Here is a 16,272-nt window from a genome sequence, read left to right as displayed (position 1 = left end):
AAGATTCCAGAGCTCTGGACAGATGGGGTAAAAAAGTACACACCTCTGCAACCTAAGCTATCAGAGCACTCAGTTGTCCGTTCCATATGTTAAAATGTCAACAACACACTTTGGAACTATTAAAATAAAAGATTTCAACCTTTCCTGACTGTGCCAATTCTAAAGATTTAGCAGATTTACTGCACTGTACTTGTCAAGTGGCCAAACACTCATTACACTGTGGATATGACGCCCTAGAATCCTCAAGCAGGGCAGCAGTGTCAGGATCTGTCATTAGGAGCCATGCATGGTTGGAGGAACAACCTCTCCCTGATCATGTCAAGCCTAAACTAATTGATGCACCCCTGGATAAGGACCGCTTGTTTGAAGTAAAAGCAGAAGAGGTTCTTAAAAAGATGGAAGAAAAAGCAAATTTGATGCAAACAGTAAAATATTTCTTTCAGGTCCAACCTCCCAGGTTCAGCAGGAACTTTCCCTCTAAGCACTGGTCCTTCCCTGCACCTAGCAGACAAGGCCAAGGTAAGCCCTGCAGGGACAGACCACCCAGGCTCCTATCCCAGGGGCAGCAGAGAACCAAACAGTGGACCACTTCTGCCCCAAAGGCAGGGAGTTTTAAGCCAACTTTCTATGGCAAAAACTCTCAGTGACTCCCTCTCCCCTCTGGCTGCCTTTCATTCACCAAAAGCTAGGAGGAAGGCTCTCCCTCTGAAAAGAAAATTGGCTTTCTGTAACAAAGAACCAATGGATCTTAAAAGTAATTTTCCAGGGATACACATTCTCTTTCAACGAACTCCCAATTCCAAGAGGGTACCTAGACTTACCTCCATATCAGTGGACAGAGTTATTGAAACAGGTACAAACTCTCATATCCCAGGGGGCAGTAGAACCTGTCCCCTCAGATCAAACAGACAAAGGCTTCTATTCCAGACTATTCCTTGTTCCCAAAAAAGAGGACACTTGGCACCCCATCCTGGATCTATCCATTCTGAACTCCTCCCTGGTGGTCCCCAAATTCAAAATGCTAACTTTGCAGCAGCTGCTGCCTATGCTGACAAAAAAGGCCTGGCTAGTGACCTTAGACCTAAAATATGCCTGCCTCCACATCCCCATAAGGGAATCCTGCAGGAAATTCCTTTGCTTCAGAGCAGGCTCACAACATTTTAAGTTCTCTGCACTACCCTTTGGCTTATCTACTGCACCCAGAGTATTCACAAAATGCTTAGCCCTGACCATAGCATTCTGCATACAGAGAAATATACAAATTTACCCTTATCTGGACAACTGCCTCATTCAGGCAGAGTGCAAAGACAAGCTGCTCCAGGACCTTCTCTTTGTCAAAATCCTCCTAACTTCCCTAGGGTTCACCGTTAACGAGAAGAAATCAAAGCAAACACCCTCCAGGAAGATCATTTTCTTGGAAGCACTGCTGGACACGGTATCCCAAATGGTCTTCCTATCCCCAGAAAAGCAGAGCTTCCTGCCTCTCTACTTTACCCAGCTGAGTTCCAGAAGTCACCACACTGTGAGGAAGTTCCTGCAAGCCTTGGGGTACATGGCATCTTGCATCCTTCTAATTCATCTGGCCAGGCTTCACATGAGGAAACTTCAGTGGTATCTAAAGAACCTCTGGTGTCAGCACTCTCAGCCTCTAGAGACCTCTCTCCCTCTGATCCCCTGTATAAGAGCTGAGTTTCTCTGGTGGGCAGGGGCCTGTGCCAAGAACAAGGGTCTTCCCTTCATCCTCCACCCTACCAGCCAGACCATCACCACAGATGCCTCAGACATTGCTTAGGGCACTCACCTAGCAGGCAGGTGCACCCAAGGTCTTTGGGATGTCCAGCACCTTCACTTACACATCAATCAGAAGGAAATGATGACAGTACAAAAGGCTCTGACATCCTTCAAACCCCATTTCAAGCTAGGGGTTCTCCTTATCAAAACAGACAACACCACAGTAATGTGGTATATCAACAAACAGGGAGGGACGCAATCTTACCCTCTGTGTAGGCTAGCCATGAACCTCTGGCTGACAGACACCTCCATGGGTTTACACCTAATTGCCCAATACCTACCAGGGGTCAAACACCTTGGCAGATCACCTAAGCAGAAACTTACTGGACCTCCACAAATGGCAGCTCCACAGAAAAATCTGTTTGCAAGTCATTCAGGAGTGGGGAACTCTGGAGGTGGATCTCTTTGCTTCACACCTCAACCACCAGCTGAAATAATTCTGTACCAGGGAGTATCACCACTGAGGTGGATGCCTTGACCTTCCCCTGAAACTCCCTCTTTGTGTACGCATTCCCTCCTCTGCCTCTTATTCCCAAGGTACTGATCAAAATAAGGGAGGAGAGACCAAAGGCCATCCTCATTGCTCCAGATTGCCCCAGACAACATTGGTACCCCTTACTGTGCAGCCTGACATTACAGCCTCCCAGGCAGCTTCCCCTGATCTCAGACCTCTTGACCCAGATTGGGGGTGGGGGGTGCTGCACTCAAACTTGCAGACTCTCAAACTGTCAGCATGGCTAATACTTTAAAAGCAAACAAGGGATCCTTGTTAAGCAAACAGGTCCTAGACAATATCGCAGAGGCCAGAAGGCCCAGCACCAGAAAATCTTATGCAGGGAAATGGGAAAGATTCTGCTCCTAGAGCCAGCCCAGAGGGGGCAGTACCTTACAACCTTCCATCCCTCTTATCCTGGACAATCTAGCCGAGTTACTCAATAGTGGCCTTTCCTTCTCTTCTATTAAAATCCATGCCTCAGCCATTTCAACTCATTTCAATTCAGACCAGCCCCTCTTCTCACATCCTTTAATTAAGCAATTCCTCAGAGGGGCTTCTAATATCAAACCTCCCAGAAGGCCACCCGCGCCAGCCTAGGACCTGAATTATGTTTTAGAAAAACTAACCTTACTGCCATTCTAACCTGCTGCTTCAGCAGAATTGAGATACCTCTCGTGGAAGACTGCTTTTCCACTAGCTATCACCTCAGCCAGAAGGGTTTTAGAACTTCAGGCACTTATGGCCGTTGAGCCCTTCATCATTTTCCATACAGACAGGGTCTCTCTAAGGACTAACTCCTCCTTTATGCCCAAGGTGGTATCTGATGTGACCCTCACTCAAGCCATACGTCTACCCACCTTCTTTCCTAACCCTCAAAATAAGAGGGAAAGAATTCTGCACTCACTAGACGTGCACAGACAACTCAGATACTACCTGGATCATACTAAACTGTTCAGAAAAACAGACCAGCTTCTTGTCAGCTTTGTCCCAGGGGTGGCAGAGGGGAAGGCCATTTCCAAGCAAACCATTTCCAAATGAATATCACACTGTATCCATTTCTGTTGCAGACTACATGGGACCACACCCCCTAAGTCTGTTCGTACCCATTCCACTAGGGCAGCCTCCACTTCCACAGCATTCCTCAGAGGAGTTCCCACCAAAGACATCTTGGAAGCTGCCAACTGGACCTCTGTCCATACCTTTACAAAGCATTACCACCTACCTCTTTTCTCTATGGCTAGGGCAGGGTTTACCTCTGCAGTTCTGCAGGGCATGCTGACCCATGTGTAGGGCTCTAACTTATCCTTCCACCCCTCTCCTCAGCTTTGGGAATCCTCTCACAGGTGATGACTGCAACAGTGAAACACGAAGAGCACAGTACAGTTGTGTACACTTACCATAAATGTAGATGTTCGTGTGTATTCACTGTTGCAGTCTTGGTTTCTCTCCCTTATTCCACCTTATATCCTCTTTCCCTAGGGGGATATAAGCTTACCATGATGGCTTTTAGCCACCAGGACCACTTTACCATATTTCTTTGTGCTTCTGATGGGTTAGGGCAAAAAAAAAAAAAACAGATGTAATGGCGTCAGATGCCTTGCTTTATAGCACTGATGACCTGACGTCAGACTACAGGCGATTGCAGCCGATGCAGAAAAACATTGACTCTGGTATTTGGGCTGGTTGAGGACTACCACCGCAGGGATAACCCACAGGTGATGACTGCAACAGTGAATACACTCGAACATCTACATTTATGGTAAGTGTACACAACGGTACTTTCTCCTCCTAATGAATATGGTAAGTGTAGAGTCTTTAATGCTATCTCAGAGCATGAACTTCTTGTCCCAAAACAAGGGGTCTGTGCTTCAATCCCAACCTGAAGATGCAAGATGCTAAGGCTGGCAGTGTGGATGATTTAGCCCTCATTTACTTCTGGCATACTTTTCTAACTTAAGGGAAGCTAGGAAACTTGATATAAAGAAAATGTTCTTAGCAAAATGGAAAATGTTGTTCCTTTAGTGGCAAAAGAGGGATCAGGATCTGACCTAGTTTTCTGGGTCCTTGGTTCAAACATTATCTTTCAGATCTTTTCAAATCAAAATTGTCCTACAACTCACAGAAGGGGAATATATCTGCCATTTAGCATGCCTGCCTTTGGAACCTTTGCTCTATTCCATATTGCCCATAAAACTGTTCTAAAGGGGGTCCTGACTTCTAAGAGACAGCCTTCACTGCTATTGAATCTCAGTTATGTCCTAGAAGACCTAACATTTTCTCATTTTGAACCAACTCAGCTGCTGTTCCTCAAGTGTCTGTCTACAAAAAATGTGTTTTTAGGGGCTATCAGCATCACCAGGAGAATTTCAGAACTGAAGGCCATCATGTGCAAATAGCCCTTTCTCATCTTCCACAAAGGCATAAAATACTTTTTGCATTAGCCCTCAGGTGACAGGTGATTTTATGCCTAAAGTAGTGACTGAGACATCCTTAAATCAAATAATTTACCTCCTTGCTTCTTTCCCCCACCCCAAATAAAGGGAAAGGATCTTACCCCTGGTTGTATATAGGCAGCTGAGGATAGTATTTGCATCAGGTAGGTAGTACAGACCTATTTTAAGCAATCAGTTCCTGAATGGATAGCTCATGGCGTTTCATTTTGCTATCTATTCCATGGCAAGGCTATCATAGGATAAGAAAGGTCACTGCAGCTACTGCTTCCTTTCTAGGAGGATTCAGCGCTCAGTACATTTTGGAAACAGCTACACAGTAATTAGTTAACACCTTTTGCAAAATATTACAACCTAGATATCTTCTACAGAGCCTCTTGTAATCCACTCCTTCTCAGGTCAAACCACACCAAAGTTTGAAAACTTTAGGACTCTTCCCAAGAAATTATCATTACAACAGCAACAGTGATCAGTAACAGAAACATACTACATCTGTGCTACAAACTTGTCATAATTGTAGATGTTTGAATATGTCTACTGTTGTCGTAAAGTTTCTCTTCCATCACCTTGCTTTTCCTTTTCTTTCCTGGGGTCTCTTTAGTGCAGGAGTATGTAGCTACCCATACATTTTTTGTTCCCTCCTTTCTGTCATTGTAACTAGCCCGGCCCTCATGCCCCATCTGCAGCGTGTCTACCAGTTAATTGCTTGCCATCCTCCAGACTAATTCTGGCATCTCTGGGACCAGTCATGGATCCCAAGTAATGGGGGCTCAGTATGTCTGAGCATCCGTTTGGGGGGGTGGGTTGTACCTACCCATTTCCCCCCTCCCCTTTTGAGGCAACGTGATTTGGTCTAGGATTGGAGTGTAATGTAGGCACGCAGTGTATTGTACTACCTCCACAGGAGTTCAAGCAGGACCACTCCCCATGGGGGATCATTGCCACAAGACACCCACATACCTCCCTCCCCAGGGATAGGCATGCCCCTCACTCCTTCCCGTTTCATCAGTCACCTGAGTCTCTTATTGAACCCAGGTCTCCTGGGTCATAGTCAGGGCTTTATCCCTCTATGCCACTGGACTAGCATATTTACCCATTCTTAGTCCTTCCCCTTTACTTTTTTTCCCTTACAAGGCACCAGATTAACCTAGTGTCAGGATAGGTATCTCAGTAGGTCCCTTCTGATTGAGCATTTGGGTCACAGGTTCACATCATACAGAAACCTTTTCATGCTTTTGTCTCCATCTTCAGTGCTAGAGGGAACCCCAACAATATAGAAGTAAAGATGACATGGGTAAACATCCCTTTTGTACCACTGATATGCTGATGTCCAATTGGAAGGGTCTCCGCCCAGCCAGGAGAGGGATGGCTGAAAAGTTGTGGAAATCAAGACCAATGTTAGTCCTTCTGTGGCAGAAATCCCAAGATGTCATTAGTACTGCAACAGTGGACAGTCTTGAAAATCCACAAGTATGGTAATTTCCAAACACAATTGTATTTTCCAGATAATTTGCAAAATGTTTTATTTGTTACTTCATTTGTATTAGGTTATATATGACTAATGTTGCATAACACCAGACTCATCTTAACTAGATGTTCCAAATCTTCATTATGAGGCATCAAAGGTTAGCTGTGACTGTACAGCTTTTATCATCCTCAATTATGTCTTGTAGTTTAACACAGCTGAATTTTTTTAATCAGCTGGTCCTCTGTAGCCAAGGACATTCTCCAAGAAGTTAATATAGTAACAGGCAAGTATCAGGAGCAATACAAAGATTATCTTAGTTCAAATAAGCTCCCAACACAAACTGCAGATTACAGAGGTGTCTGAACATGCATTCTGACTTGAATAGCAGATACGGTGAATTCACCCAGATACGGTGAATTCACCCAGATACGGTGAATTCTGGAATTTTTGGTGAATTGGGCACCTCAGTTTCTCCTAGCAAACTACTCAATTTTGTACTGCAGCAAACACTGATAAGTAGAAATTCAGCTACATAATGTTTTTTATCTAATCTGGCCTTAAGAGATAATTTTTATATGCTAAATTAACATTTATTTTTAAAGGGTCATTGTAGTTGGTAAAATAAACAGCTTTAATTTCTCATTTGTTAGGCATTTGGCTTCATGACAAGAGTCGCCCTACAGGCAGAGAAAATGGACCATCATCCTGAATGGTTCAATGTGTATAACAAGGTGAGGAAAACAGAATGTATACTGTATTGCATGTCATGTTTATGTATTCCTCCTGTCTAGCCCTCATGTCAGTTAGTGCTCTTACCATGGAAAGCGGAAAGAGGTAGGCTTAAGGTAAAGCCTGGTTGTTCTTCAGAAACAGAGGTTTTGAATGGTAATACTTTGGAGAACAGTTCTAAACACTTCTTACATTTATGTTAATTCTCGTGTTAATATTATGTAATATGACTTATGTGTTCACTGGTGGTGTTCTTATTTTTGTTGAAGAGTTTAAATTAATTATTTTTAAAAGAATGTGGCTTATTTCAGACATTCAGCATTTGAAATGGCTGGACAAAGCTGAATATTTATTCCATATTTATTATACTACATGGTGCTGCATTTTGTAACCAAAAAATCTGATGCAGTTGTTAGCAATGGTGCCATAAACTTCTTGATTTTTTTTTTTTTAATTTGGGCTCCCAGCTGGACTGTCTTCTGTACAGAGTTTGAATATATCCCCTTTGTCTACATTGGTTTTCTCCAGGGTCTCTGGTTTCCCCCAACAACTCCAAGACATGTTATATAGTAGGTGTATTGGCATTGGTTAAATTACTCGTGTGTGTGTGTGTGTGTGTGTCTGTGATGGACTTTCCTGTCTCATGTCCACTGGTTACCAGGGTAAGAGGGTAAGCACTGGCTTCACATGACCTTGAGCTGATAAAGAAGATATGGGAAATGAGTAAATTAATTAATTAATATCTAAGCATATCATATACAAAGATGAGATGAAGTGATCAGGTGCTAGTAAATAATTTCTGTGTTTGTTTAACAGGCGTTTATATCACGTTATCAAAAACCGATAACGTTGAACACCAGTTAATCAAACTTAAATAATCTAAATCACACAATATCGAACATTCAGAACAGCGATTTTTTTCCCAGGGAAAAAATTTGCTATTCCGAAACACATTCACACAACACAGGCACACCAAAAAAACAGCAATCCACACACTTACACTTAAAATTATACATCTAACCCTGCACTAAACTATATAAACACTACTATCTATCCACTTACCTTAACCCAACCATAACCCTAAGGTCCATCACTATCGTACACTCACCTTACCCGCACCCTAACTCACTTAACCCACCCCTAACCCTAAACTCTGTCACTATTGCACACTCACCTCACCAGCGCCCTAACTCTAACTCACATAACCCGTGCCCTAAACCTAACGTCCACACAATCACACACTTACCTGAACCCTTGTAACTTTCCACCACAGTGCTAAAAATAGCGAAGCCACAGAAACGGACAACCAAATTCTTTCCCTAGGAAAGAATTCTATGTTCTGCATCTTCGCTTTTTAACGTTCGATGCATAGTGTTCAACATTGTGGCATTTGACGTTATCGGCTTTCGATAACGTGATATGAACCCGTTTAACAGCACTAAGCCTTCTTTCCCCCACTGTACTGTATGCTTAAGTATGTTTATTTCTACCAATAATAAATATAGTGCTCACCACTACCTCTGTTCACTCATGTTCAAAGTACAGCACCAGTGACATAGAACTAGCCTTGTAGTGAGAACAGAGCGGTCATTTTAGCTGTTCCTGTTAGGTGGGAGATGAAGAGAAATGTCCCATTTAGTGGTATCTTAAAGCATTTTCTGAGCTGTACCAGCCCCATTATATTGTCTTATGCATGGGAGTGAATTCATGAGTCATAATCAGAGAAATATGCTTTTGTAGCATTGGCAGAGATAACCGATATTATCATTTTTTTTGATACATGTACAACAGCAGCCAAGCAAAAAAATGATTGCACACCAACACATACAGCAAATTAAAATGTTCATCAACACAGAACCCAGTTCCAAACATACCAGGTTTAGTCAGTTCAAAACTTGTTGAATTTTTTTTTTTTCGCCTTCGGGCTAGCATGAAATCGAACGCATACGGTTCTTTCTCACTCACGTTAATTCGTTAATTCATATCACAAATTCTAGCACTGAAAATGTCACACATTACTCAGTCTCTCTAGACAGTTTTAGTTTTTTTCAGTTTTCTCAGATTTATTGTCAATTACATCATCGCCTAGGTCCATATGTGGAGTCCTTTGCTGTGCTGTGTGTGCCAAGTCATGGTGATAAATCCATGGGCGCATCAATGTTACCTTACGATTAATATAGGTTTATATTAAGAGCGTTTTTTTTTTATTTTATCTGTAATATTTACATTTTGCGTCGTATCTGATACCTCATCAATCCCAAAAACAACTTCCTGACCAGCCATATAACCATTTATATGCTTTCCTACCACAAAAACAAATATAAAATATTTTGTTTTTGTTGTTTTGATAATGCATAACAATTCATAAAACATTTGGCTGGCTTTAATACATAATAATACATATACATACAGCATTTTTTTACAAAAACTAATTGTATTTTTTATTGATTATTTTTTTTTATAGCTCTTGGTTGGGGTCCAATTGCCCCTCTAGGTGAACTATTGTCATATTACATAGGCTCAGCCCCACCTTAACTTCAATCTTCTTTAAAACACACTGTCTAACATTAAGCCACTGTGTACAGTAGGTATTGCAGTACATACCCAACAATTTGGAGCATTTCATTGAGATGCATATGCATATTTAAAACGCTGATATATATTAAAGGATGGGTGGCTGGTGTGTTGTCTCTTTTTGAATGGCTAGCTTCATTAAAAAAACAAAAAAAACAAAAACAAAATATACAAATCAATACAATAAACAAACAAAACATTGCAATAGAACCATTTTTTTTTTCTTATTCTCATTCTCATCCTGCTTTGCCACTGCGGGGCGTAATAAGTCTCCCATACAACAACTCAAAATGGTGACTCCTTTGGAGTTGGGGGAGTGGAAAGGATGGAAGGGAGGGGGAGAGGTAGAGAGTATCCCCATGTTTTCTCAACTTGCCTTTTAGAATGCCGTTATGGCATTCCACCAACCACCTGACTGTGGTGGGTGGTAGGCACAATGTTTCAATCAAATTTGGAAAAAAAAACAGAGACAGTTTCTGGGATGATGATTGACAAAATGCAGTTGCATCCGGATGTGTCACCGAAGGCCTCAAACCCACTTAGTAAATGCATCCATTTCCATTGCTGAGCAAACACATGCACCGTAGAAGGCATATTGACTATCATCCATGATAGATAGGTGACTCCTGTGTCCTCTGAAAGGAGACATGCCCAGCAATTGGTCTTGCCTCTATTATCTGAGTTGCAGTAGTACTGCATGACCCATCTACAAACAGTGTCCAGTCCGCATGTAAAGGGGTGATCTTTTAGATCCGGGTTGGTGTAGAACTAGAATGTGTGAGATCTAAAGCATACATGCGGAATATACCGTTCAGCAACAGGTAGCAGCAATATAACTGGATAGGTAGTGCATCTCTCTCTCAATTGTCGTGTGGCTGTGATAACAGCGAGTACAAGATATAAATGTCTGCTAGGTGACAAAAAAAACTTGTCCTGCAGAAGGATGGAACAATACCAACGTGGCAGGCATTTGTACCCCGCGCGGCTGCAATTTGCTTGCACACAGTGTGGTATGCTCGTGCTATGAGTCTAATTCTAATAAAAAAAAATGCTGCCAATGGTCTTAACTCTCCATGCATTTGCATTAAAAACAGATGTAAAAAATCCGCTTGCAATCTACAGTCTGTATAAAGGTCTACTGTAATCTGAAAACATGTTGCTGACCCAGCTATCAGTTGATTTGCTTGATCCTAGTAAATGCCTGCCTTTGTCTAAATGACTATATGCCTTCTAAACTGCATGCTGATATACACACAACAAAGACAAAATCTAACTTGCTTGCAGTGTGATAGGGCTTATGCTATGCACTGACTCTCAGCTGTCAGGCTAAGGTACAACAGTGTGCCAGCAAAAGAAGGGAATCAGTCAGAGATGGCTGGATAGAATGAGCCTGTGGATAGGTGGTAAAACTGGGATAAGTAAAAGAATGCTGCATTTGCAGTATTAAATGCAGACTTTGATACCACATAATCCACTTACCCCTTTTTACTGAATGCAATTGGCACAGACCCCTACTCTTTCATTCAGGCTTCAGATTCATCCTTTTGTTAGGATGTTCCCTCATAAACTACAAATTCTCCACTCCTCCAGCCATATGTGCTTGAAGTATTTGTTTGTGTACCCCTTACTCTTTATATGAATAGATGGTTTCTCATTCCTTACACTGTCTCTTTTTAGCCACATTACATGCCCTGCCTTGTTTTTAAAGAATTCTTGGTATGAATTCTTGGTCCCTCCTTCCCCTGTGACTGGATCCTTTTTGTAAGCACAGTGAATTTGAATGGGTCTTGTCTTGGCACGTTGTTTTCCTGTCTTAGTTAATTAAAAATTATTAAAGTATGGCTCATTCTTAGTTTGTAACCAACATAATTTTTCATAGACTAGAGTTGATCCTGTGAATTCTGTCTCCACTTATGAGATTTGGCACTTTGTGCCCTTGTAGTTTAATACCTGCTGTCATTTCAGTTGTTAAAACTTATCTAGATCCCACTTAATTTTTCCACCCACTCCACTTTCTGATTTTAATATCATCCTCAAAAGGCGTTTTTTCTTGGCCAGTTTTCAGCACTGCTAATAAAGATAGAGGTAGGTAGAGCTGAGTAAAGTACCAGCCTCAGTGGGACATTATTTCTACATAGTAGAGTTTCATTTGCCAGTGCCCTCTTCTTCTTCACATACCCCCCCACACACACACACACACACACACACACACACACACACACACACACACACACACACACACACACACACACACACACACTAAGGCACATCTTGAAGAAAGCAGACTTTCTAGCCACTAACTGAATGTAGTATGAGGAATGGACATTAATCAGCTAGGATACAACCACTGTCACACCTGGGAAACAGCAGCTTTATTTAACATGACATCATCTAAGGTTAATTTGTTCAGCTGCTGTTTTTCTCTAACTTGTACCCAAGCTACATATTAAACTTGCACTTCATGAATTAAGTAATACATTAACTCATTTGTAACTCTTCTTTTCTCTCCAGGTGCACATAACCTTAAGCACCCATGATTGCAATGGACTGTCTGAAAACGATATTAACCTGGCTAGCTTCATTGAACAAAGTGTGGTGGTGCAACCATGAAATCTAGCTACAGGGTCCAAATGGAAATGTTGAAACGATGCTTTGTCAAGACAGAATTGTATCAGTATTTCATATGTTAAAACTTTGACATTTAATTCCAGTTATCGTATTGTGTGTTGGCCACATTTCCACTTTCTGGGTATAAAACTCTACTTTTTCTGTTGTAGGCCACTTTCTACTACCTAAAAACACAATGATATTATCTGTAAAACAGTGAAAACTCTTGTAATGGAAGTTATCAAGACATGAAAATCTGGCTTTCTTGTAAGACTTGTACAGGAAAAAGTCATACCTTTCAAGCTTTGCAGTGACAGGTTGTAACTTTGCACAGATAATTTTGTTCGGGTAACTCATGCATTGTAATATGTTTTATATGGTTCACAGTGGTAAACTACACGACACGAACATTTCAAGGATTTAATGAGGAGTGACGTCTGCAGTAGCAATGAAAAGGAAGTCAGCTAGTTGGATTTGTGAGTGTTTTGCTGTAATCACACTACTTTTGACGTTCCCACACTTTATTTTTAGGTAAAATACCCACAAATATATCCTCATTCAAGAAGAATAGGAGGAAGAAAATGACAAAACACAAGCAGCACTGCACACAGATATACCTGAACTGATATATTTAATGTCAGTGGTGCAGTAGGTAGCACTCTTACATTTGCTGCAGGAAGATCAGAAAGCTGTTGGTTCTATTCCCTCTCCAGGTGACTGGATTGCTGACAATGCACTCCTGAGTGTGTCGCCCTTTTAATGAGATGTTAAACCGAGGTCTCATCTGCTTGAGTTGGAGGTATCTCTGGTGGATGTAAAGGATCCCATTTCTCCTGTCGAAAAGAGCAGGGCAAGTTCCCCGATGCCCTGGCAGAATTTCCCGTAGTTGTAGAAATACTATCACCTTGGGTTTTCCCCTGAAAAGAAGCCACTAGTTTAGTTGGAATAATCCAGTCAGCTAAGGATAAATAAAATAAAGACATAGGAAGCAAAGAGAAAAAGGCATGGTTGGAGGAATATGATATGTTATGTTGTTATCATTAAAGTCTAATCTCAACAAGTTATTTAGAATGATATGTAGCATTTCACTCACACCTGCACAACAAATCATTGAAGCTGACACTCAAAACCAATAACCTATAAACTACCTTATCATAAAATAAGCAGCAGATTAAAAATAAGCTATTAAACAAGTGTTTTAAACTTTGCGTATGCAAGTTCTGACGTGACTAGTGTAATTTAATAAAACTTTGTGGTGCCCCTCCTTCATGTCTTTCTGTGGGTCAACCTAACAAGCAAGCAGAGATATGTTTGGGAAATGATATAGCTGCACCGAAGTTAATTATAAAATCAGTTAACAGTATGCAGTTTGAGGAAGAATTATGTTAGGAGGGCTAAATGTTTATGTAAACACGGTTCTTACTAGAGAAATTATGGTAGATTAGCATATGCATATAAATGAATATATTTTTTGTTATTTGTGTGCATTCGGGGAGGAAGTAGGTGAACAAATGGTAGTGCTGTTTTTATTGTCCTGATTTGCATATGAATTACTTGCTGTAAAAATGCTGTATCTTCCTACAATGCCCTGAATATTATTTCATTTTTGATCTTATTCTTAACTGTTCTGTTCTGTTACCACTTAGAACTGCAGAGCAAATCAAAGTATTCTTAGCTCAAGAGATTGTCAGTACTTTGAAGTGTATGCTTTGATTTTGTCAGTTGCATAGTCTTGGAAGAGCTTTTCAAGCGCCTATTCATAGTGTAACACGAGTAATACTTTTCTTGCTTTCCTACAGCCAGCTTTCCTCCTTTCCCACCAGCTTACTGTCATAAATGTGAATTAATATTAGAAAAACAAGAAAATGTGCCATTGTTACTTGCAAGGGACCACATAGCTCAGTGTAGGAACTTGAAACTGAAAGAAATCAAGGGCATTCATTTAAAACCTTCAACTTTCAGCATCTCAAGAGTAGCACAGAAAAAGCCTGGCCTCATTGCACTGCAATTCTATCAATGGTAGTGAGACATCTGAGGAAAATAAGGTCAAAATTACATCATATTGTGGAGCATTATAGGAAAAACTTTTGGCAAAAGTAAAACATCATCAGAATGTCTGCCCCACTGTTTAAGGTCAGAGAAAGTGACAAAAACTAACCACTTACAGTTATGCAACAGTGATAGCAGCAGTACACACATTAAAACACAATTAAACATGTTTTACATTTCTGCTTCTAGTTTTCCTCAGTAATATCAACTGAAAACACTAAGACTGAGCCACTCATTACTATGTGTTATTATGTGATTTTTGTTGATGTGAAATCTTGAGTGATCCAGAAGTTAATGGCCATTACATTTGTAAGTTTCATGTAATATAAAAACCCTGTCTATTTAACGATCCATCCATTCTCCTTATCAGCTGCTAATCTCTCACCCATTTTTAAAATAGTCTTTTGTCTACTGGAAACATATCCATGCAATGAGTCATTCAAATAAGAAGCTTCTGTTTGTATCTTTCCTCTGTTTTTCCCTTCCTCTTCATTGCTCTAATAATTATGTTTCAGCTTGTATGGAATGAGGCGCATCAATGTGTATGCTTCTGAAAAAAACAGATATAAAGGTCAGCACAAACTTTTTGTTGTATCTGTCTGGAGGATGACAAGTAGAATATTAAACTAACACTTTCTTAGTTGGAGAGTGCCACATCTTGGATGGGAAATCTTCTTTCAACACCCCCCACACACACACACACACACTCACAAAACTCACAGAGCTCAGTTATTTTTATGCTATACTCTGCAATCTCGAAAAGTAATGCCTTGTCTTCACAGAACCACAGTCTCCTTATTTAACTTCCCTTATAGAGATGGAAATAAAGCTCAGTTCTCTCTTTCTCATCATCACTGATAAACTAGCATTTTCTTACCAATTTTTTTCCTCTGATTCTTTAAGGAGTTTTAATTCATGTTCTGAGATGCAACTGAAGGGTACTACAGTGAGATGTCAGAGTTTGATAGTACAAGATAGTCTCCTGACCACATATGTTATTGTCGTGAATATCTGTGAATATTCTCACTTGGTGTGGTGTATTTGATGTTCATCGTGTTACCCTGCTGCAGTCATCACTCTTGGGTTATCCTGTTGTCAGGCGGCCCTGCAGTCGGCCTGAATTCCAAAGTCTTGGTCCAGCGTCGGTTGCTGTTGCTTCTTCCCTGACGTCAGTGTGCCAGGGGTATATAAGAGGCATCCAACGCCATTTTCTTCAGTCTTTCTTGCCGTGCGGTGCCCGAAGCAAAAGCAGTTCCCAAGTGCCGGTTGGTCGACACCTGAGATTTTCGAATCGAATTTCAGTCCGAAGTCTTCAAAGCTAAGTACCCTGTTGGGGAACCTTTTCTTGCCTCAGTCCGATGTCAGAAAAAGTTAATAATTGTATTTCTTGTGGGAAGCAAACACCTCATAAGGACTTTCATTCTTATTGTATACCTTGCCTAGGCCCAGACCATGACGTCACTGGTTGTCAGTTTTGTGCTAGGTTCAATAAGCGAACTATAAAGCGACGCTTTGATTTCGCATGACACTACTTCAGTAGGAAATTTAATTACACTATGCCGTTGGAGCAACAGACTACCGGCGTGCATAAAAAACGCAAAGATAAAGACAGGCAGCCTAGATCCAAGCCAGACTCTGAGGCCTCGGCTGGGCTGGTCGTCGGTTCTCCGGTTTTCAGTGAGGCGCCTACGCAGCCCCTGGCAACAGCAGAATTGGAACACCAGACTGCTTCGGATTCTCAGGCAGAGAGTTCTAGGCTGACGCAGCCATTTTCTTTAGGCCCTACCGACAACATTGCAGAAGGAGAAGCCGGTGCTGTGAAAACACCTTCGGTTACAGAAGGTGTCTTCAGACCGACTACTCTCACCATAAAATCTTATGCTAAGCTTAAGACTCCTCTTAAACCAAAAAAGACTGCACTTCAGTCTCCAGTTCAAGGCCCCATGCCTAAGAAACAGATGCTTAAAATGGCTGAAGATTTGATTTCTTTAATCAGGGGTTCCCAACCCCCCCCAGACAAAAGGCCTAGACAAGAGGAGGATTATGCCTCCTCTGATCAAGTGACTATTTCCTCAGGCTCCTCTGAGGAACAGGATTACTCCTTTCCC

The 16,272-nt window shown here is 41.3% G+C and overlaps 1 protein-coding gene across 1 annotated transcript in view; it reads left to right on the top strand.

Annotated features, from left to right (window-relative positions):
* PCBD1 (pterin-4 alpha-carbinolamine dehydratase 1) overlaps window positions 1-14,874 on the top strand; it is a 195,465-nt gene extending 180,591 nt beyond the window's left edge. The window contains exons 3-4 of the mRNA XM_044056609.1: window positions 6,856-6,936; window positions 12,020-14,874. Of these exons, the coding sequence (XP_043912544.1) occupies window positions 6,856-6,936; window positions 12,020-12,118 (180 nt within the window). The 3' untranslated portion in view covers window positions 12,119-14,874. The remainder of the gene's footprint in view (window positions 1-6,855; window positions 6,937-12,019) is intronic.
* The last annotated feature ends 1,398 nt before the right edge of the window (window positions 14,875-16,272 follow it).

This window comes from Protopterus annectens, chromosome 14.part0 (genome assembly GCF_019279795.1).
Source record: "Protopterus annectens isolate FY-2018-M chromosome 14.part0, PAN1.0, whole genome shotgun sequence".
NCBI lineage: Eukaryota > Metazoa > Chordata > Ceratodontiformes > Protopteridae > Protopterus > Protopterus annectens.
This window is presented reverse-complemented; position numbering and strand designations above follow the sequence as displayed.